At 42.7% G+C, this 14,218-nt stretch overlaps 1 protein-coding gene across 1 annotated transcript in view; it reads right to left on the reverse strand.

Moving 5' to 3' along the window:
- Positions 1 to 10,260, reverse strand: part of LPCAT3 (lysophosphatidylcholine acyltransferase 3) — a 31,361-nt gene extending 21,101 nt beyond the window's left edge. Inside the window, exon 1 of the mRNA XM_036761248.1 lies at positions 9,997 to 10,260. Coding sequence (XP_036617143.1) covers positions 9,997 to 10,150 — 154 coding nt within the window. The 5' untranslated portion in view covers positions 10,151 to 10,260. The remainder of the gene's footprint in view (positions 1 to 9,996) is intronic.
- Positions 10,261 to 14,218: the final 3,958 nt, after the last annotated feature.

A 14,218-nucleotide genomic window follows, 5' to 3' on the forward strand; every position in this document is an offset into this window, starting at 1 on the left:
AAATGCAAAATGGATGATTTTGATGACGTTAAATTGAAAAGTTTTTGCATTAACAAAGCCAATGCAACCAATATTAGAAGGGAAAGCAGAAAGTTGGGAAACAATTTTTACAGCCAATGTCTCTGATAAAGGCTTCACTTCTAAAATATATCGAGAACTGATTCAAATTTATAAGAATACAAGTCACTTCACAATTGAAAAATAGCCAATATTCTTTCTCATGGTTCCTCCGATTGGTTCTAATTCTTCTTTACAACATGAAAATTAGTTTAATATGAATGTATATGTACAGCCTATATCAGATTGTACATTGTCTTGTGGGCAGTGGGGGAGAAAATTTAAAACTCAAAATCTTGTGGAAGTGAATGTTGAAAATGAAAAATAATTTTTTTTTTAAAAACTGATCAATACCTTCCATCTCTTTTTAAAAATCTTTATTATGAGATCACTGGATGGGTGGAAGTGAAGAGACAGAATAAGAAATGAATATGACAAAAATACAACAGTATTAATAAAAATAAACATTCTAACATTCTTTAGTCCAGGGCCCCCAAAATATCTGTTGTTTACCCCGGAATTCAAACACCCTTGTTTCAGATTTTTCTGCATCTTGTGCCACAGAGTGTGCTCCCAGCTATGCCTTCCATTTACAGGATGTGAATACAACAGTGTTATGCCCAAGTCACAGGAGCATAAATTTAGAGCTGAAAAGGATAATCAAGGCCTTCTAGTTTGAGCCCTTTATTTTACAGATAAGGAATATAAGGACTAGAGGGGTTGAGCAATGTGCCCAATCTCATGCAGGTAATTGGCAGAGGTGGGATTTGAGCCTGGGTCCTCTTACCCTAGCTCCATACACCATACTGCCTCTGGGGTTTCTGAGTTGACAGTTGATTATGCAAGAAATCTGGAACCAAAATGGTCATAAACTGTTAGTACCACTTCCCTATATATGGTGTACATGAAAATTAGAGCTTTATCCATTAGGATACTGACACCCCCACCTTCCACTATCTGGAAGGGACCAGTAGTGAAGAGATTTAAATTGCCAAACGGGCGTTCCTATGGGATCCTTAAGGCAATTGAGAGCCCCTGGAACATGCTGAGTTGTGTGGGATGGGGAGGAGAGATCAGAGCTGCCATTGAGGAAAATAATATTTCACAAATGTGTGGAGGATGAACTGGAGTGGGGAAGGGACTGGATGCACAGACAAAATAGGAATCTATTACATTTAGAGGCACAATAAAACCAACTCTGTTAATTGTTTTATTTACTTCTATAAAGAAACAGCTATATTAGACTTCCACTTAGCTAAATTTTTCCTATGGTGTGGTTTCATTTATAGCAAAAATTTCAAGACTGATATGACCCAGTTGCTCCAGTAGTATAACCACCTGTTCACTGCTTAAGGAATTCACATATAGAGTACTAAGAGCCAGGCTAATTTTTATACATTGTCTAAGAACTCCTTGTCTCTTGGTACTCTCTGACCCCCTTTCTTCCACTCTGCCGGTATCACTGCAAAACCAAAAGGAAGCATAGGATCATGGGCCATTCTGTATTTTTCACTGTTTCATTACGGTCACAGAAATCATTACCTACTGATAAGCCTCTCTGTACTTGCCATGCTGGCCTCAGGAAGCAGACAGCGCCATAATCATAGTCTTTCCAATAAGGTAGGACCTGCTAGAGCTTATCCCATGGTGACAAAGCCTTTGAGAAATCGGACTCCCCTCCAAGTCACAAAGAAGCATTAGAGGGAAACTTTCTATCAGTCAAGGAGATGAGCAATTTTTCCAACCCACTTTCTGATTTATTTTGAAGGGATTTTTTTTTTTTTTTTGGTATAGGGCTGTTCAATGAAATGACTAAGATTTTTCAAGTTCTGTTACTGTGCAGAGTATAAACATGCAGGGTAAAGAGAGAAAGGAGTGGCTGGAAAAACAATGCTTAAACAGGAAGCTTCAGAGACTGAAGAAACTTGTGGCTGTGAATGTTGAGGAAAGATTAAGAAATGTAGAAGTTAGCAGGCCAGCAACAGAACCCACTTTAGATGCCTGCTATATAACAAGTCCAGAAATCCCATTTGTTTAATGTTTAACTACGGTCAGGGGGCCTACCAATTTTTTTTTATTGCTCTAAAAAACCTTTGGGTACCATATAACAAACCCCTAATTTATTAAGCACTGACCATGTGCAAGATGTTTGGGATACAAAGATAAAATAAATTTATAGTCTTTGCTCTTATGGAACTTACGAGGAAGATGGGGGCTGGGAGGGTGTGGTGATAGTGAAGAGAGGAGCAGGGGAGAGAGATAAGTAAAAAATATAATCAATCAATATGCACTTATTAAGTGCCAGTTATGTACTAGGAACTGCTAGTGCTAGAGATAAACTGGTAAAATCAAAACAGATCCAGCCCTCAAGGAGTTTACATTCCGTTTGAGGGAAATGTTCAATACACAAAATAGATGCAAGCTTTTTTTTTTTAGGGGAAGTGGGGAACCACGAAGAAAACACAGGTAAAGAATCTGGAGGAAGGGGCTCATATCCCATGGCCACTAAATGGATTCTTCTGATTCCAAGTTCATGTTCCTTCCATTATATCATGCTGCCCCATGTGGTATTTCCTTGGATCTACTAGGTCTCATGTGCCAGGAAGGTGGCTGGCTAGACTTTTGAGGCCACTGATCAACCCCTCCAATGGAATTAGTACTGAGGGAGAAAAAGCAGGCAGTGGAGCAGCCAGTGTTCCTGCTGGTTCCAGGCAGAGGAGCTGGAGGCTCATGCAAGTTCATGAAGCAGCAACAAGGGCAGCTGCTGAGGAAACATTTGGAGAAAGGGCAGAAAAAAACAGAAAAGGAACCTGGAGACACATACTCCAGAGGCAACACTGGGTCAAGGTCAGGGTCTTTGGGATTTCATGGCATTTACCTAGACCAGGGGTGGGGAACCTGTGGCCCTAGTTTGGATTTAGTCAAAGGGCCACACTTGAGGACCTAGAGGGCCACACATAGCCTTGAGGCTGAAGGTTCCCCACCCCTGGCCTAGAAGGTAAAGGCCAGTACTCTTAGTACTCAATGGTACTGGGGTAATGAGCAAGGGGACAGTCCAGAGACCTAGTGAGGGCTGAGCAGTACAAAAACCTTTCAGGGAGGGACACACAGTCCCTGGCAACTCAGCTAAGGTGGCAGAAGTCAATAAAAAATTGTGCAAAAGCAGTTGAAAAGACCTCTGGAAGGTGGGGATTGTGTACATGAGACCCCAGAGATAGATTAAGTATAACAAAACAAGATAAAGTAATGGAAAGTAGTAAAGGAGATCCAGAAAAAGTATGCTAAAAAATACACAAGAAGGGAGTGAAGGATGTGTGGTGAGCCCAGAATAAAGATAAGTGCTTCGAAAGTCAGGAGGGACGGCATACATTCAAGATGTGGGGGAAGGCCTGCAAGCATTACCAAGGTTGGGGTAGCAAGGAGACTGTCCGTTTTGGCTGGAGCACAGGATGTATAAAGAGGAATAATGTGAAATGAAGCTGCGAGTTTAAACTAGAGGCAGATTGTTGGGCCTTTTATAACAAATTAAGAAGTTAAGTGTTTTGTCTGGGGCAAGCAGGGAGGTAATGTGGTCACAGCTGAGTTTTAGGAAGATTATTTTGGTTAGCTGTGTGAAGCATGAATTCCAGGAATGTCTGAACAAATGATGGTGTATTAGCAAGATCGATTATTGTACCATCAGAAATGAAGAATATGAAAAATTTAACCAATGAGCAATAAAAAAAAGCAGAACCCAAAGAACCAAAGAATACATGATAACTATAATAAAGTAAGTGAAGGTAACACTAAAAAAAAAAAACCCACTCCAAAAAGAATTCAAGTCAAATACAATGATGAATATTTGTTGATCAGATGACTGAGGTTGAAACATTCACCTTCCTTTCAGAAAACAGGTGAAAGGCCATTAAAGTAGAATGTCTGATGAAGGAGTAGAATGTCAAATCACACTCATGGTCATTTTTGCTTAACTGTTGCTTTTGTTATGAAGGAGGATACTATGGTGGGTATAATTCCCAAAGGGGAGAGCCTGGCATCTGGCAGCTATTGTAGGTGTCTAGACTAAAGGTGATAGAGAGCCTGAAATACAGTGGAGAAAGCAAATATTAAAAACATTAATTTGTAGTGCACCTAGTCCTCAAGAATTAAATACTTCCCTAGTAGCATTAAGTAGTTTGGAGAAGGCTGGGAGGATAGGGTGGTAACCTAGGGTGTCACCTACGGTTGAAGATTAGCAGGGCTTGAATAGCAGAAAGATAAAGGGTGGAGGCCAATATGGCATAAAACTGATTAGCTCTAGGGTCCAGAATTTGAAGGAAAGAAAGCGAAGTTAGGGCAGGAAGGTGGTGAAAAATGAAGGTTTAGGAGGGAATTACTAATGAGGTATGGAAAATTGAGAAACTGAAATTTCTGTGGAAAGAGTGAGAAGTCAAGAACTTGGAAACAGACCAGGTTGGCCTAAAGGTATTTCCTCTTCTATATTTGGCAGAGGTAGAAAGGAGACATAGGTCATGGGATTTAGAGGTTGAAGAATTGGAAGGCTAGGATTTTTGGGGGCCACAAAGAGAGAGAGTAGTAATTGGGGAGTGGAGTGAACCAAGTACCGTATGGATCATGATTCCTAAGGAGCCTGACATGATCCCAGTCCAAAGAAAATCACAAGTAGTTGCTGGACACAAGAGGACTTTCTTTGATCTTTAAGTTCACTAATTTGTGTGTTGTGAATTCAGGAAGCTCTGACTGCAGTCTCTGATATGTTATCTGTGCCAAACCACAGCTCCAGGCCGAGAAGAGTGCCAGAGGAGGACTACTGTGCTAAGCCAGGTGACCATCTGCTACATTTTGGCCAGAGCTCTGATTCAGAAGCTGGGAGGTGTCCACATGCTAATTCCATAACAACAAAATAACAGGAAGATTAAGGGGGAACATTCTAGAAAGTATTTATCACTAGATACCCCCTAATAAGAGTCCAGACCAAGACTGTATTGTGATGAGTGAATTCGAATGTGTTTGGAGCACTGGCCTTACTTCCAAAGTGCTATAAAAAGAATGTCTATGTGACTGTATAGACAGTTCTAGACTTGGATTCGGGACTCTGCAGTCTCGAACCTGGCTGCCTTGGGCATTTACTAGCTATGTGGTCACGGGCAAGTAAATCACTCGGATGCTCAGTTTCCTTATTTGTAAAAAGGGCATAAAAATAGCTGTACTATTCACCTCATAGGGCTGCTGGAGGGAAAGTGCTCTGCAAACTTAAAGGGCTATGGAAGGGAGAGCTGTTTTTATTTCTACTATACCGATACATCAAGTGGTGTGGGTAGAGAACTGGCCTCAGAATCCAGAGGACCTGGGGTCAAGTCCAGCTTCTGCCACAGAATGGCTGGAGTTAACTCTCCATGCTGTCATTTGCAGAGCAGTGACCTATATTTCTGCACTGGTAGAGGGATTTTCCTTACTGGGAGCTTCCTAATGAAATGAAACCCTAGGCATTAATCCTGCTCTGCCCCCTCTTAACCTCTCCAAAAAAGGCACTTCAAAGGTTTGTATAAGTTTTATTAGGCACATTACACAACCAAGGAAATGGAAGTTCAAAGACTTTAATGGAGAATAAGTTGTACAGCTTGGAGATTAGACTCAAAGTCCAAAGTTTTTTCCCTTTCACGCCCCCCCCCCCCCCGTATCTTAATACACATCATGAATTAAAAATCAATTCACATGGAGAACTGTGATTCTTCTGAAATAAACAGGGTCATCCTATACCAGTGGTTCTCAGACTTCTTGGTCTCATGATCACTTTACAATCTCAAAAGTTATATGCATTATATCTATCAATATTTACTGCAGAAATGAAAATTATTATGAAATCATTGTTATTATGAAAATAGTTTGGAGCTCACAAATCCCCTGAAAGGGTTTCAGGGACTGCTAGGGGGTCCTTGGACAACACTTCAAGGACTGCTGCTTTAGACTCTTCAAACAAAGGTCGGGAATCTCTGGTCTACACCAGACAGGCATTAAATAGCAGGGTGCATTGGTCTCGGTGTTCTTCTTCCTCCTTCCCTGTACTACCACACACTCTTCACCCCAAAAGATACCCAAGCGTCTTAGTGCTGTAAGCCCCCTACACTACGGCACTTTCCCTGGGCTTCAGGTTGGGCCATTTGTTTGGAACTAGTATATACTGCATTATTCACAGAGAATTACATTGCACCTATTTAAGTAATTCTCCCTTCCTTCACAGAAATATCAATTAGATATTAGGGAAATGGAAGTAATTTTAAAATAATCTACACAGTAAGATATGACTAACTGGCAGGCCTAACATGGCAAAAGGACTTTTTTTATTAGGGGGGCTCTGAACTCAAATTAATCTCTGTATGGTAGAAGGTGGTGTTGGTGGTAAGGGATACCAAAAAGTTGTACACAATAACAGGGCTTTCAATTTTTCCTTTGATACTGTATGAAAGAACAAAGCAGAAAACTTAGTACCGTACTCCTAGAAGTTCGCTGCTTACTAGTCTATCCAGTGGAAGCAAACAGACATTGTTTCCCAGTGCCTAGAGCAAAGCAAGGGCATCAGCACTTAGATCTGTGACCTTTCTCGCGTGCATAAAATCTGTGCCTTGATGTGTTTTCTTTCCCACAAATAAAGAGGTCTGTTTCTATACTAAAATTTTACTTGCATCACAAAATGGCTACTTGTTTACAAAAAAAAACAAACCAGTTTTACATGGTACGAGTCTGCGTGTATTTGTTAGTATTACTGACTACGTAAGCAGCATTAAGAGTGCCCTGTTTACTGGTTACTATATGCTAGATGGGCCTAGAGCACGAAACAGCGATACCGCGGTCAAGGGTGTATGCATGATTAAGGCAACATATGACTACCCAAGAACTTGGAACACTGTTGGGTTAAACATGCTGAATAATACTTTGGTAATGACTGAGAGTGAAAGGACAGGATAGAAGTGAGAGAATAGCAGGGATGAGAATTGGCCCACCAGCAGTAAGGACCATGACTTGAAACATATAGTTCAAAGTGAGGGGAAAAAATTCATTGGGAAAATAGTAAATATCTGGAGTAAAGGAAAATGGTGTTATCTGAGTTATACTAAAGGATAATACTAACTTTTAATCAAGGTCACCTGAAAATGAATTTATGCAACACCTATAATTTAGATTTTGAAAAATATGCTTTGCTAGAACACTATTAACACTATTATCTATCGGTAATGTGCTATTTCTTATTAGATTAGGTCCAAACTCCTCAAGCTGGCATTAAAAGCCATGTACCATCTGGCTGTACCTTATCAAGTCTTCTATACCCTTTACACCCACTCACCGGCCCATTCCAATCCATGACTATTCATTCAGTTGCCTGCCCTCACTTCATTCCTCATAGCCAAACAAAACCTTACCTATTCTTCAAAGTCTCACCTTTTTAAGCAGTTAATCCAACCCTTGCCTCCCTTCTCTGAATTTTTCTAGCAGAGACTATACCACACAATTAAGAATTTCATTACATCTTGCGTTTATTTTTCTCTAGTTTCACGCAAATAAATCGTGCTCCACTAAACAGACTATAAGCTTGTCCAGGACAGAAACTGTCTTACTCTGTACTCTTCTCAGCCTCTAGCACAGTCTTCCACTAAAAGTGACACCTCACTGTGGCATGGAAATTCTCCAAAAAGGATGTCAGCAGAGATCAAACTGTGGTTGTTTCTTCCAAGCTGGAAAGGCTACTACTGACCTAGCAACTGAGGCCCAGACCTAGCCAAGTTAAATGCCCAGAAGGCTGATCATTGGGTGATGATTTGCTTTGGCAAAGGCGATTCAAACACAGTCTAAAATCTGCTTTTATGAAGAGCATCTACACAAAAGCATTGATCTTTTGAAGTATGTATCTAGCATAGTAAGAGGCAGCTAGATGGCTCAGTGGATAGAGCAGTGGGACTGGAATCAGAAAGACCTGGGTTCAAATATGGCCTCCGACACCTACTACCTGTAGGACCCTGGGAAAGTCACTTTGTAACCTCTTTAGCTTTAAACCACCGGAGAAGGAAATGGCAAACCACTCCCAGTAACTGCCAAGAAAACCCCATAGACAGGACTGGCGAGATGTGCTCCACAGAGTCATGAAGAGTGGGATGAAACTGAACACATCTAGCATACAGTAACCAGTAAATAGGGCATTCTTAGACAGTCAACAAATAGCATGGTCCAATAAAAAGAGTGCTGGACTTTGGTCAGAGAATCTGGATTTGAATTAATCTAGGCATGTCATTAACTCTAGGTCTCAGTTTATCCTCAACATGAAGGGCTTGGATTAGATGACCTTTAAGGTGTTGTTCATCTTTATATCCTATGCTAGAACACTATGTCAAAAGGGTCTTCAGCAAACAGCCTCGACGATTCAAACAAAACTCTCAAGAACAACAGATTGGTGTGAAGGAGAAAAAGGTTTTCTATTCATGTAGAAGGAGCTGACGTTCATGGTAGAAGAAGGCCGTCATAACAAAGCTTGTGAGTACACGAATACGCTGTGTTTTCAACATCACTGTCCACACAGCAAAAATCTGTGAATAACCTTTAAGGAGACTATCAGTCCTTTCTCCTCAATACCAGCAAGTCCTATGGTGTCAGGTGGGAGGGATACATTAAAAATAGACACGGTGTATAACGGTCACTTTCCCCGACTTATTTCATGTGACATCCTTGCATGTAAACAAGCCCAACTGGTTTGATACTAGCTGCTTCTCATGTACTGAGATTCTGCCTTCTGTCCCCCGGCTTTAGCAAAGGTGCTTGGCACCACCTGCTTATGAGAATTTCTAGCTTCCTTCAAGGTCCACCAGCTCAGGTGCCCTTTCTTGAGCAAAGGCTGTTCTAGTCACTTCAGTTGTTCAGGCTCCTCCCCTCCAGAAATCACCTGGTGTCTACTTATCTGGGGTACATATCTTATTCCTCTGACCACATAAGAATACAGATAGAAGCTGCAGGGTGCAAGTGTTCTGGTGGCTTTCGGTCTTTTACCTCTCTTATACAACAGCTAGCAATTCAATTCAGTAGACGTTCATCAAACGCCTACTATATATGCCAGTTGCTAGGGATACAAAAAGAGGCAAAAAAGACAGTCCCTGCCCTCAAGCAGCTTATGATCTAATGGAGGAGACAACATGCAAACAAATATACACAAAACAAGCTACATATAAGATGAAGAGAAAATAATAAAGGGAGGGAAGGCACTGGAATTAAGAGAGGTTGGGGAAGGCTTCCTGTAGGGGGTAGGATTTCAGTTGGGGCTTAAAGAAAGCCAGGGAGGTCCTGTCTTGAGGACTGCGGGCGCATGGTCTGTTGAATTGGGCTGAACAGGAAAGGGGCACTTCAAGAGAAGTGAGCCACCCCAGGGCTCTGCTCACACACCCCTGGAAGGGATGGGCTCAGGACAGGTCTGTAAGACGTGGGGCTAGGAGGATCCTGAGCTAGCTGCACCATGGGGACCGGGTTAGGACACACATGTAGAGAGGCACAGCCCCGAACAGGGTTAAGGCGAGGGTGTAAGGAGGCTGGTTAGGAACAGATGCTGCAGGGAAGAGGTGAGATGGGACCGGGCAGGGAGTGGGAGAGGATATCAGGAGAGCAGGGAGAAAAGGAAACTTAGGGAGGGGGGCAGGGGTCAAGGGGCACCGCCAACAAGCCAACCTAAAAGAGTATGAGTGTGTGCGCGCGTGTGTGGGGGTCTGTGTGTAGCGGGATGGGGGGGGTGTGGGATTCGTGCCCCGGAAGTGTATGGTGTGAATTTCGGGGAAGGAAGGAAGAAGAGCGCGGGTGGGGGGGCCTCATGTGTCCCACCGGACAATGCCCCGTAGGAAGGGCAGTGAGGGCGAGGACCGGGAAGGCGTGTCCCCTCTTCGTCAGAAGACGGGAGGGGAGACCCCTTACCTAGGAAGATGGAGATGATGAGCCGCAACGCCTGTTCTGAGGCACCAAGGTACGCCGACAACTTCCCGAGCCAGTGTTCCTCGACCCCAGCGTGCAGGACCCCGGCCACTAGCTTGGCTGCCGTCTCTGCGTCCCGATCAGCTGCCGTCGCCATCTTAACTCCGGGCGCCCCCGTGGGACGCCCCCCACCCCAATCCACGCGCCACGCTTGTGGGCAAGGCGCAACAGCTTCACCTCAACTCTAGCCTGAAGCCCGCCCACAGCGTGGACATTGGCTGTCAGCCCGCCCAGCCGGAAAACATGCGAGTTTTTATTGGTCTATACGAGCAAGGGGGCGGGGCTTGGTGAAGCTCGGAGGGAAGAGGGCGGTGTTTGGCGTTTGTAAGGCAAAGGTGACTCCAACCAGACAGTCAATGCGGTAGGCCAGGGGGAAGAGGGCGGGGCTTAGAAGCGGGAACTAGAATTGCCATTGGAGGATTCCCAAACCGGCTGAGAAGTGATTTTACGATTCTGTTCCAACTGGTTCGAGGAGGAGTCCCAAGGAATGGGCGGGACTGGCCGGCTCATTCTCTGTCCTCCAATTGGCTGAAATTCGAGCAGGCGAGAGTCGGAGAAGGGAGGGGCCATCGGTTCCAGGGAGAGAAGGTTACTCTGGGTCGTTTGAGTGAGGGGGTTACTGGGGCACACAAGTAGAGAGGGCGGAAAAAGCGCTAGTTGCCGTCTCGCTCGCGCCGCCTAATGGGCACCCCATGTTTCACTCTCCTTTGAAACTCCTACCCAGAAAAAAAGAACGCCCCCCGAAATGATTTTACATTTGGAAATCTCCAACCTCGTGGCAGGTCTCCAAAGCGAGGCTGGAGCTGGAGTGGATAGGGCTCCGGACGTAGAGCCAGTACGGCTTTCCCTCCAAATCCGCGTCGGGCAGCTCGTGTGTGAACCTGGGCCGTGGCCAAGCATTTATTAAGCGCCTACCGCGTGCCCCGCGAGTGCCAATACTAAGAAAAGCGAGCAAATCTCTACCCTCAGAGAGTTTGCAGTTTAACGAGGGCAACATGATATAAGCAATGGTGATATAGGCGAGATAAATTGGGGATCATAGAGGGGAGGTATAATCTCAAAGTTAAGGAGGAATCCGAAAAGGCTCCTTGCTGGAGGTGGAGTTTTAGCTAGGATTTGTAGGGAGCCAGGAAAGACGGGAAGTAGAGATGAGGCCGGGGTCTTGGGGGGCGGTTACGGGGACAGTGAAAATGCCAGGGAGGCGGAAGATTGAGTGTCTTATTCAAGCAACAACAAGGAGAGGGAGTAAAGGGTAAGAAGGCTGGCAAGTCAACCAGCCACCGTGCCTCAGTTTCTTCCTTTGTAAAATGATGTAGTTGGACACCGTGACCTTGAATTCTCCCTCCCCTCGCCCCGTAACTGATACCCATTTTGATCCTCAGCGGGGAGACCCCAGACATGAGCTATTCCTAAGCTTTGGTTTGAGAGGTTTTCCCTGGTGTTCTACTGCGTAGCCAGAGTTAAAAAAAAAAAATCCCGATTTTCCTCCTTAAAGTCAGGCCGCCCCTAGGATGAATCCTGGCTCAGGGTGAGTTCGGAGGAGGAGTCACTTCTCTGGAATCTAAGGCATCTGGGCCATGGGTGACATCACTTACTGGTATAACTCAGAGCAACCAGGGTTTATCGAGTTCATTATAATTTATATAAATGCTTATGTTGTATTAATTTTTTCCTTTTGATAGTTTTAATGAGAATTATCTGCAAAATTGCCTCAGCTCTTAATTTTCTTTATATGGTAAGGGAGTCTAGATTTCACCCAAGTTCACCCAAAGATCAGATTCTCTACAAACCTTCAACTAGAAATGTGAGCTATTTTTATGTCCAATAAGCTTTAATTTTTTTTTAAATTTTATATTCAGTTCTGAATTCTCTCTCTCTATTATTCCCCTCCCAAGGCCCACTGAGAAGGCAAGAAAGATAAAACCCATTATAAATATGTATAATCATGCAAAACAAATTCCTGCATCCACTGTCTCAAAAAAGAAGGAAAAGGTATGCTTCATTTTGTATTCTGTGTCAATTGGCCCTCTGGAGGTGGATAACAATTCATCCTGAGTTCTTTGGAATTGTGGCTGGCTATTATATTGATCAGAGTTACTAAGTTTTTCAAAGTTCATTATCTTTACAATATTGTTATTGTATAAATTGTTCTCCTGATTCTGCCCACTTGGCTTTGCTTTAGTTCATACAAGTCTTCCCAGGTTCCTCTGACATCCCCTTTCACACATTTATTACAGCACAATAGTATTCCATCAAATTTATATACCATCACTTATTCAGCCATTCTCCAATTAATAGGCATCCCCTCAGTTTCCAATTCTTTGACACCACAAAAAGAACTGCTATAAATATTTTTGTACATATAGGTTTTCTTTTTCTTTGATCTCTCTGGGGGTGTAGACCTAGTGGTGGTATTAATAGGTCACAGAGTATGTACAGTTTTATAGCTCTTTGGGCATAGCTCCAAATTGCTTTCCAGACTAGTTGAACTAGTTCAAAGTTCCACCAACAGTGTACCTGTGTACAATGCACCTGTTTCCCCACAGCTCATCTAGCATCTTACAATGTATCAGTGACACCATTTCCGGTCTCATAGGGCTTTACTAGAAGTCTTGGCCTGAGTTCTTGCTGAATCAGGGCTAATAGATGCCATCACAGCGTGGCAGTGGCAGAAGGAAAAGAGAGAAAGTCTGCTCTCAGTTTGATAATATGAATGAGGACAGGTGAGGGTAGCAGGAAAAGGCCGCTAATCTTTCAGACATGGATAGACAGTACTGAAGAGAGATGAAAACCTTGAAAAATATAGTCATGATTCCCTCTCCTCTCCTTCTTGACTGAAATTTATTCTGCATGATCTGAAGGCTCTGCTCTCCCTCACAGGCACCAGAATGAGGCCTTTGTTAACATATATCCAGCAACTCAACTTTCCTTTTTTTTTGTTTTTTTTTTAAATGTTTTAATCATCTACAATCTCCTTCACACCCTCTCACCCCAATCCCCTATCCCTAATTAAGAAAGAACTCAAGAAAAACAAAACCAAAAATCAAACATTTTTAATCAAAGCTCAAAGCAAATTTCCACATTATCCATGTCCAAAAAAAATTTGGCGCATTTTACATTTAGTTCTTCACCACTCTATCAGGTAATGGGTAGTGTTTTCTATTACTTGTTTTCTAAGAATATTGGTTGGTCATTAGGCTGATAAGAATTTCTTTTTCCTTTGACCTGGAAGTACTATGATGTTCTAGGGAGTTTTCATTTTGGGGTTTCTTTCAGAAAGTAATTAGTGGATTCGTTCCATTTCTCTCTGGTTCTAAGAAATGTGGGCAGTTTGTTTTTAAGATTTCTTGAAATGTGATGTTCTTTTTTTTAATCTTTTGGCCGTGGCATTCAGATAGTCCGTTGACTCTTAAATTGTTTTCACCTTGATATGTTTTTCAAGTCAGTTTTTTTTTGGGTTTTGTGTTTGTGTTTTTTTGCTATGAGATACCTTACTTTTTCTTCTTATTTTTTCAGCCTTTTTGACTTTAATATTTGTTGCTTCATGGAATCATTGACTTTTATTTAGTCATTTTAATTTTTAGACAGTTTGTTGCTTTAGCAAGGTTTTGTATCTCTTGTGTCTACCTGTTAATTCTCTTTCCAGTTCTTCCATTTCTTTTCCAGATTTTTTCTCTAAAACATTCTCATTTCATTTATAAAAGCATTTTAAACTCTTTTTTAAGCTCTTCCTTTCTTCCCAGAATTCTGGTTGAGTTTGAGCCCAGCTTATGTTTTTCTCTGAGGCATTGCTTGTTGGTGTTTTAGAGATAGTCTCCCCTCTGCATTTGTGTCTTGAATGTTTCTGCTACCAAAGTAGATTATAGTTCGTGTTCTTTTTTTGTTTGCTCATTGTTCCAGCCTACTCCCTGCTTTTGGACTTGATGTTAGATCTGGAGTCTGTGGCACTTTTGGAAGGAAAATCTAGGCTGGTACTGTTGCTGCCTTCTTGGAATATTGAGTATTCTATTATTCCAGGATCTTAGGAACAGCATTCTTTTGTTGTTCCCACAGTGGTCTGATCCAGAGCAAAGGCTGGTATGAGCTGCCCTCTGGTGTCAGCTCTGCAAGCTCCTGACCTGGGTTTTGTTCTGCACAAGAACAGACTGCTGTTGGACCAGCCCCT

The sequence above is a fragment of the Trichosurus vulpecula genome, chromosome 5 (genome assembly GCF_011100635.1).
Source record: "Trichosurus vulpecula isolate mTriVul1 chromosome 5, mTriVul1.pri, whole genome shotgun sequence".
NCBI lineage: Eukaryota > Metazoa > Chordata > Mammalia > Diprotodontia > Phalangeridae > Trichosurus > Trichosurus vulpecula.